The following is an 8,908-nucleotide window of genomic DNA, read 5'->3' on the forward strand; positions in this document are numbered from 1 at the left end:
ATACCATCCCATCCTACCGTTCCTCTGAAAATTTTGGCAAATATAATATTGTTCGAGCTAATTTTTGTTTTTTTTCTCCCCTACATATAGATATAAAAGAAAGCCGTACAAAAATAATGATGGTGGTAAGTCTGGAAAATAAAGTGAAGACTATATACTGGAAAAGGATGAAAACATGATTTTAGAAAGTTCAAGAGTCATGTCAACAGTGTTTGATGAGAGAAACAGAATTTTCAAGACTTAAAATTATTAGCTGTCACAAACAGCTGAGAATTTAACTGTGTTGCTGGAAAGATTGAAAAAAAAAAAAAAAAAAAAAAAAAAAAAAAAAAAAAATTGATACTTAACCAAGATTCCTCTATTCTGAACGAAGCCTCAAATAAAAAATTTGTATCACCATCGAGTTTACAGCATATTAACGTGTATATTTTAAAATTTTATTTCGACACTTACAACATCAATAATTGCATCAAGATGTACAAAAAGCACTTGAGCATTTTTCTGATGCATCCGACGTACCTTTGAATACTTACAAAACAGTGCAAAATATAAGTACGTGGCAAAGCTATAGAATTAAAATTTTTAATGGTCAAGATTATTTGGTTACTTGTATGGAACAAAAATATATATGTATAGGAACCATGTCAGCTACTTGAGAGAGAGAAAAAGGTGTTTCGTCCCGGGAGCACGCCAGGACTCATCAGTAAGGCTGATGACGTGCTCCCTGCCTTAGACACAGAAGAGGTGTGGGCTTAGATTAACTCGATCTTCGGAATTTCGCCGCTTGACGGGAGTTGATTATTAGGGGCTTGGCCACTTGGCGAGTAAAGCCTGAAGAGCGCGAGAGATGTGAGAGACGCCACATATATGCCATTCAGTAATTTTAAAAAGCCCGCCTGCCATACAGTTCTACCAACATGTGCAACTCTCGAACTTTAAGACTCAAGATGGCCAACACTATTTTTACATAAATAAACATTTTTATAAGTGTATATATATAAAACACATACACATCTCACGTCAGATTTTTTATTTTTTATTTACCATAAATGACCAAAATAATTAAGAATTACTTACAATACAGCAATGATTTCGCGAATCGCTCGTAATATGTGGTTAAAATCATTTTGATTGATGCAATTTTTGTACGCCTTGTATCATTCCAGAAAAGGATGACGTGGAAATAGGTTATGTTTACAGTTTGTCACTTTATCCGAGAAAATACTTCGTGCCGCACGTCGGAGTGTATATTTTATTACTTTGTACAAAATTTGTTGATGCTTCGATTATAAATTGTGAATATGTTCGAAATCACTGACACACAGAGTACGTTTATGCGGTATCAAAATACTAATATCTTCTTTGCAAAATTTAATTGTCAATAAAGATTGACTTCTCTAAAAAAAAATTTTATTTCCTGCTTCTAAATGTTTAAGAATGTGTAGTAATTAATAAAAAATGTTTTTTCGATAGAAATCGGCGTAGGCCTCGCTGGCTTTGGTATTACTTTTTTGTTCCTTGGTGTACTACTGTTGTTCGATAAGGGCCTATTGGCCATTGGCAATGTGAGTTTATATTTTTAATCAAATCTTATCTGTAACTGAACTAAAAGTTTTGTGTCGAAATAATTTTCAAGATGCTGATGGAAGAATTGTTTTCAGATTTTATTTATATCAGGCCTAGGGTGTGTCATTGGCCCATGGAGAACATTCAACTTTTTTTTTCAAAAGCACAAACTCAAAGCAAGTTTAGCATTTATAGGTGGAATTTTTATTGTGCTTATGGGCTGGCCCATTGTTGGCATGATATTTGAAACTTATGGATTTGTTCTTTTGTTTAGGTAATATCCCGATTCATTAATACGTTTAATTTGAAACACCCAAATAATTTAATGACATATTGACATAAAAATTTCAGTGGATTCCTTCCAGTTGCTATCAATTTCTTGAGAAGGGTGCCAATTCTAGGTACATTCTGTAATATGCCCGGGATCAGTAGAATCCTTGATATGTTGGCTGGTGATTCAAATAGAACTAGAGTATGACCTTATAAAAGATTTTGCTCTACACTGTGCCACTGTTCAACTGTATATATGATCTACAATTGATATATCTGATTCTTCATTGAACTTTGTTTCTATGGGTCATTCCATTAGGTTGGCTACTAATGTGAATGGGAAATGTGATAATAAAAGTTGATGAAAATTCATGGATTGTAAAGCGAATTGTAACAATTTTCCTGTTAAGTGTTTTTGATAACCAGGCAGATAGGGTATTTTGTATGTTTAATTCATTTCAAGTGAACATATGTATACTTTCATTAATGTATTGGTGAAGAACTGCATACTCATTCCAAAGTGACTTCGATTTTTTATATTTACTATTATGAAATCTATCATCTGCCGTCAATTCAACAAATCAATGGGAATAATAATTTGTGTAAATTATTTAGATTATATAAGAATAAAAAAAAATAAGTAAAATACGTGCATTTTGATAAATTTGTATGAGTTATTAGAATTTACTGTTTTGGAATTTCCAACATTAGATTATTGTCTCTCTAATCATGTAAAACTAACTTTTATTAATTATTGAACTATTATCATTGACATCAGAGTTAATTTGAATCAAATTTTTCAAATCATGTATTATTCAATTGATTTAAAAATATATCAAAACAAACATTTCCAATTAATAGAACGTATCAACTATTAGTACAACAAAGGTGAAGTAAAAACAAACAAGTCAAGTTTTTGTTTCGATTTTTATTGATCTGTCCTTCATGCATACATCTTAACATGAACAGATTAGATGTATACATTTCTTATTCACAGAATATTCACGCTTTTCTCTTGAACCTGTAATCATTCGTTTGTTTGATGTACACACGAAGTAAGAAGAAAATCGTAATATCTCTGAGCTTTACAGGTGCGGAATTAAAATAAAATCCTTCAGTTTAACCGCTGTTCCAATGATTAGCCAACTCTTTAGATACATATTTTTTTCAATCATATTCTCGACAAAAACGAAATTGTTACACTTTCATTCAATTATTTTAATTATCTACAATGGGCCGAGAAGTGTTTGTTATTTGAAGGGCGGGGGCGGCCCACGTCTACGCGCCCCGCCATCGCCGTTCCGTTAATTATTTTGGCTTTAAAAGCTTGTTGTTAATGTTGATGTTTTGTTTTGTGTGATCTTAAATTTGCCGCGCGTCCATTTATTACTCTTTCTTTCTTTTAACTGTTACAATTGTTGCAACGTCTCTTTCATCGAGTCTTGTATCGGTACTTGTGCCTATGGCAAAAAGACACAAGTTCCGAACATGGCTTTAGTTGTTAATCACCAATTTCATAAATACTCTCTCGATTACATGTTTATGTCTATGTGGTGCTGGCGATTGTTACTCAATCAACTTTGCAGTTTAAATATTAACATAAAATTCAACTATAATGCGTGGAACGCACACACTTTCGCGAGAAGCCGAGAAAAGTCGCTGAAACGCGTCTTTTCAACCAGCTTCCCTTTTTATTACATTACAATTGATTTATTTTTATTACTTTTTTTATACATTTTGTTTAAAATATTTATCCTAGCATCGCACATACGTTCGTACGTGTATTTCACTGTTTTGCATTGTTTAAATTAGCTTACACGATAAAACGGTCGGCAAGGAGAATAATGGTAGTCGAATGGTAGCGCAGAATGAGTGAATACTGAATCCGGCAATAACTTAAACGAATTGCATTTTTTTGTCCGTTTCTTTACTTTTCAAACGATTTCTTCGTGATTTACTCCACAGCTACCGAATGTATAAATCATATCTCGCTCGCGTGCCCCGTTAAATCTTGCTTCGCGAGTTTATTCATGAAATTGTCGAGACGAGCGTGTTCAAATTTGTTCCCTTCCCCCCATTTCTTTACTTTTTTTTTTATTTTTTTTTTATTTTTTTTTATTTTTCAACATTTTTTTGACATTTTATATACCGGAGTTGACATGGGGTGGTGGCATAAGGGGTGCGATGTTATGGGGCAGTTTTTAAATTACGGATAGGGAGTGCGTGTATGTGTATTTTGATACTTTATCCCATTAGTTTTTTTTTTCTCATCAAAACATTCTATTTTATCTTAAAATCATCGATTGTGTGGCAATGACGTGAAGACCGTTTGGTGGATTATAAACGTTAATCTGTCGAAAATTCCTTGAATTAAATAACATTTACACTTGTCGTTGGTGTAGACACTAATATGAGAAGATTCCTTATCGTTCCTGTTAATTTTATCGGGCTGTTGTTGTTGCTGTTAGATCTTGGGAGCATGGGATTGATTTACAGGAGGTTCTTGATCTCGTCGTAGAGTACCAATACGAGAGCACCACCAGTACCACGGAGGACGTTGGAGAAAGCACCCTTGAAGAAGGCGCCACCACCCTCGCTTTTCAAGATCGTGGCCCAACAATGGGCGGTACTCTTGTACAAGATCTCGGTCTTAGCACGGCCAGACTGCATCATCATGCGCCTACGCACGGTATCGAAGGGATAGGACACGATACCGGCAACGGTTGTCACACACTAAAACCACAAGCAATATCATTAATGTAAATAATTGACGTGATCACTGGAAGCAAATGCACAAGGCTATCAATTTTTTGTGTACACAGAGGAACTGCAACTGACCTGCGCGATACCCCAGGAGACGAGGAATGGAGTTTTCTTGGGATCGGGGAGCATGCCACGGGCCGTGTCATAGAAACCGAAGTACGCCGCACGGTAGATGATGATACCCTGAACGGATACACCGAAGCCTCTGTATAGACCGCTGATGCCATCAGCTTTGAAGATCTTGGATAGACAGTTTCCGAGACCTGAGAACTCACGCTCACCACCGGATTTACCGACGTCGGCGGCCAACCTGCAATAAACACGAAAATACAATGCATTAATTCAATTTTGTAATCGTGCACGCATGCACGTAACGTGTGATGAAACAATTAATGACCTGGTCCTAGCGAAGTCAAGTGGGTAGACAAAGCACAGGGACGTGGCTCCGGCAGCACCACCAGATGCCAAGTTACCCAAGAAGTAGCGTCCGAACTGGGTGTTCTTGTCAACTCCTCCCAAAAAGACCTGCTTGTACTTGTCCTTGAACGCGAAGTTCAAAGCCTGCGTTGGGAAGTAACGGATGACGTTGGCGAAGTTACCGCGCCAGAAGCTGAGAAAACCTTGTTCTTTTGGGATACGGACGAAACAATCGACCATACCTGCAAATATCAATTGAAAGATCGGATTAGCTCTTATTGCTACTCTCATATAAAAAAAAAACTACTAACTCTTGGCACGTAATTACATTTCACACGGACTTATACATGCTAAAATGAGTACTCGTTTTTGTTCTTGCATCCACTAGCTATATTCTCTCACAATACATCATTCTATAGGCTCAAGCGGTGGCAAAAGCTTCATTCCCAGGAGTAAGTATACTTGAACGTCGACAATGCATCTTTTATGTAAAACTTTGTATACAATTACTATAAGTAATTGGTTAATTTTTTGTGTGCAAAAAAAAAGTAACGCCGGGCCTCAAAATAATCGCAAGTATCTCGACAACGGGCGCACCAAAGTCACCTTCGTCGTGAAAAAAGCTCTCCTTGGCACGATTTTTCCAACATGGCGGCACCGCCGCTGCGGATGACAACCTATGCGCCTCGATTTTAATTTCTCTCTCTCGCTAAACTAGCATTTTTTTTACACGCACGACGACTAGCGAGCAATGACGCGAAATGGAAAAACGTGGCGATTAGTTATGTGCTTATAAGAACACAGTTGAGACATGCAAATAGTTAGAGAAGTTTATGGAGCGTCATGGCATAACAAGAATTAGAATAACGACCGGGAAACTTATGGGTATAAGGTACTTTGTATAGTGGTACAATAGTGTGAATGATGTTCGGGTAGGGCCGGAATTATCCGGAGTAGCCTGTATATAGTCTAAGCTGATGAGCAACGGAGAGAGAAAAAGACGACAGTCAGCAGATATGCTAGACGTATGTATAATGTAGAAAGCACAGAAATACTGTTAGGGTGTTGGGATGATAAAAATGAGCATTTAAACTTATGTTTTTATTTGATTGATGCTCGAGGTGACATATAGGCGTCAGGTGTGACATTTATGTAAGAATGTCTTGATAAACAATAAAAATTCAATGAGAGAATCCACAGTTGTCGATTTTCAAAATTTAACTTCTTTCGTAGTGAGACGTACGTGGTAGTAAAGAACTTTTATTGATCTTGACGCCTTTATTGAGCTTTGACGGAAATATAATTGTACAAAAAAATTTAATTTTGAGCTTATAGATTTCTCTGCTACAAGCGTAAGAAAAAAAAACCTTTTTGGGCCATTCGTGATATTTGCTCCAAAATTTTACTCATACATGATACCTGAATGTAAATCTTAACAAATTACGTAACCATCTGATCAATTGTTTCAAGATACACGTGTAAAAAAAAAACATCGAAATCTACTTCAAAGCAGTAACAATTGAAACAGTCACACGGTAGAATTAAGTAACATTTTCATTGATAAAGCACATAAGTAGGATGTGAAAAAAGGTGAGGATGAAAAAAAAAGGAGCAGCAAAGAGCGCTTGCGCTCGGTCCGAAACTCGGTAACCCAGAAAGCGAATTATCTGGACAGCGTCCAATACATTGCGCCGTATACCTATGTAACATGTTATGCGAGCGCGCCCGCGTTCTTTAAACTATAGCTTCCCCCTCAAGGTCAGGGCCTAACCTCTAATCAGACCCGATGTGTCGTGCGGAGTTTACAAGTGCGTGCATAAGCGTACCTAAGTACTTTTAAGTACAAGATCGATTTTTGTAAGAGGCTTGCTTTGCTCTAGATATCGAGCACTACTACTGTCATGCAAGAATTTCCTGATGGGTCGAATGTTCACGTAATCATTTTGAGATTTCGGCGCTTCACGCAGGCAAAAAATAGATAGCATTTGTATCTAATGGATCTTTTAATTGAATCGATATGAGCAACCATTTATAATTGACAAAAAAAAAAGTTGTATGATATCAGTCTATTGAAGGAATCGATAAAAATTGTCAATATATTGAGAATAACTTATGTCATCGAATGTAGATGTTTTTAAAAATCATATTTCTTTGCAAATATGTACTATGCAATAAGTATACATGTTCTAATTTGTACTTATTACATACATCAAAGACACGACAATGTCACGCCCAGTATTGCTTTCAAGACTATGTGAAGATCTTAATTGAATTATCATTGATTCGTTTGAAAATAATTTATCAATACTTGAAACATAATGCACGAAAAATAATCAATTGGAGTATTAGGGTCAGCCGACCTAACCTCTCGTCTGTCAGATTTGAAACACCTATGTAGTAACGATTGTTTGGATTAAATTCAGTTAAACTATATTATTTCTGTAAAGGAAAAACGAAGCAAAAAACACCGAGCAGCAGAAGGCAAGGGTGTCTGCTTTGGCGAGGAGTAGGCCTATATGTATATATATTTGTAATATCCGCCATGTTGGACCGCATCGTTATCGATCGCGCAGAGGGTATACGAGTCGTCATCGTCGTCATAGTCGTAGCCACGCGCGTCTGCTCTTTCACCAAGGTTCTTCCTTTGCCATACTTGTCAACCAAAATTTGCATTTTACTCAATTAAATTTCATTGATAACAGCGAGCAAGAACCATCATTCGAACAATCCATATTTCAACTATATTCCCACGCCCGAGCCTCCAACACATTTAAAGCTGTGACGAGTTCACTCGTCCTTCTTCATACCTAAATAGGCGCGCTCTTTCCCGTACGTTATTGTATTATAAATATAATGTTTAATAAACAAAAACGTTCCCGAGTTGGGCCGAAATAGCATTTAGGAAGCAAAGTAGTAGCACCGATTCGGACAATTAGTACATAACGTCAACAATATACGCGAAAATATGTGAATTTAGGTGACCGTTACATAACAAATGCCCTTGGCGCGACGATGACGACGAATAGACAATTTCCTCTGCAGACAAGGGTCTCATGTTCTAGATACGTGTAATATGGATAGCCGAGCCAGCACGTCTTTTGCCCTTCTTCCCGCAGCATCATCGCCTTGGCTGCTCGCTGTCACCGTCTGTCCCTCTCGCACTTGAGCCGTTATAAACTCGAAACTAATATTGGTGTCTCTTTTTCCTCTTTCCTCTTTTTCTAACGTGCTCGGAAAGGCTAAAAAGAAGGTGTCCCAACGGGCACGAATTCACTATTATAGGTGCGTGGCAGTCATGGTTCTTGCGAAAAAAAGATGAGATGAGCAAGAAACACGAGGCGCGCACTGTTGAGGAATAAAAATAAAAAAAAAGAGCTAGCAGCCGCCGTCACCGCGTGTCACGGTCGCACGTCATTGTATGCACTCGACAAGATAAGAATTTACGGTCCAAGAGTTTATGAATCATGTATAAAAACCCACGACCTGGGGCACACACGTACACGCACACATCCCTACACGATTTGGTGAGCGAAGTAGAAAGGTAATTAACGGAGGTACTTGGTGTACTTACCCTTGTAGCGTTGATCCTCGGCAATCTGCTTCGAGATGTGCTGGACCTGGAGCAACAATTTGACACGCTCAATTGGCGCTACTGCGGTTTTGGAGATAGCAGCGGCAACACCACCGGCGATGAAGTCCTTGGCAAAAGCCACGGGATCCGCGAGACCAGACATTTTGTGTGTGTGTGAGTGGGTGGGTTTTGGTTGGTGTGAGTATTAGTACACGGGTTAAAAAAGCGTGAGGAAGAGAGGAGAGATCTGACTCCTGTATCGGACGCGCGCCGGACGACGAGTGAGCGAGCTTGTGCACTCCTCAGCACCAGTTCGAGCTG

The 8,908-nt window shown here is 37.8% G+C and overlaps 2 protein-coding genes across 2 annotated transcripts; one reads left to right on the forward strand and one right to left on the reverse strand.

Annotated features, from left to right (window-relative positions):
- The first annotated feature begins 995 nt into the window (after positions 1-995).
- Positions 996-2,431, forward strand: LOC106638645 (vesicle transport protein GOT1B). Its single transcript, XM_014351917.2, has 4 exons — positions 996-1,326; positions 1,474-1,565; positions 1,662-1,840; positions 1,918-2,431. The coding sequence occupies exons 1-4, from the start codon at positions 1,302-1,304 to the stop codon at positions 2,042-2,044; spliced, it is 423 nt and encodes a 140-aa protein (XP_014207403.1). The 5' UTR covers positions 996-1,301; the 3' UTR covers positions 2,045-2,431.
- A 313-nt stretch (positions 2,432-2,744) lies between these two features.
- On the reverse strand, positions 2,745-8,908 carry Ant (ADP/ATP translocase). The gene is made up of 4 exons (XM_014351973.3): positions 8,588-8,908; positions 4,997-5,258; positions 4,675-4,909; positions 2,745-4,569 (listed from the first exon to the last, which is right to left on the reverse strand). Exons 1-4 carry the CDS (start codon positions 8,748-8,750, stop codon positions 4,327-4,329), a joined length of 903 nt encoding a protein of 300 aa, XP_014207459.2. The 5' UTR covers positions 8,751-8,908; the 3' UTR covers positions 2,745-4,326.

Source organism: Copidosoma floridanum, unplaced genomic scaffold (assembly GCF_036245765.1).
Source record: "Copidosoma floridanum isolate Cflo_tuat_1 unplaced genomic scaffold, Cflo_Japanese_pri ptg000006l, whole genome shotgun sequence".
NCBI classification, from domain to species: domain Eukaryota; kingdom Metazoa; phylum Arthropoda; class Insecta; order Hymenoptera; family Encyrtidae; genus Copidosoma; species Copidosoma floridanum.

What these genes read in the sequence shown, in the direction of transcription:
- LOC106638645 (XM_014351917.2), top strand. Translation starts at nt 1,302, where the DNA reads ATGTTCGAAATCACTGACACACAGA. An exon ending in CGAAATCACTGACACACAGA is followed by an intron (nt 1,327 to 1,473) that starts GTACGTTTATGC and finishes TTTTTTCGATAG; the next exon opens with AAATCGGCGTAGGCCTCGCT. An exon ending in GCCTATTGGCCATTGGCAAT is followed by an intron (nt 1,566 to 1,661) that starts GTGAGTTTATAT and finishes AATTGTTTTCAG; the next exon opens with ATTTTATTTATATCAGGCCT.
- Ant (XM_014351973.3), bottom strand. Translation starts at nt 8,750, where the DNA reads ATGTCTGGTCTCGCGGATCCCGTGGCTTTTGCCAAGGACTTCATCGCC. An exon ending in CTTGACTTCGCTAGGACCAG is followed by an intron (nt 4,910 to 4,996) that starts GTCATTAATTGT and finishes TGTTTATTGCAG; the next exon opens with GTTGGCCGCCGACGTCGGTA. An exon ending in TCTCCTGGGGTATCGCGCAG is followed by an intron (nt 4,570 to 4,674) that starts GTCAGTTGCAGT and finishes TTGTGGTTTTAG; the next exon opens with TGTGTGACAACCGTTGCCGG.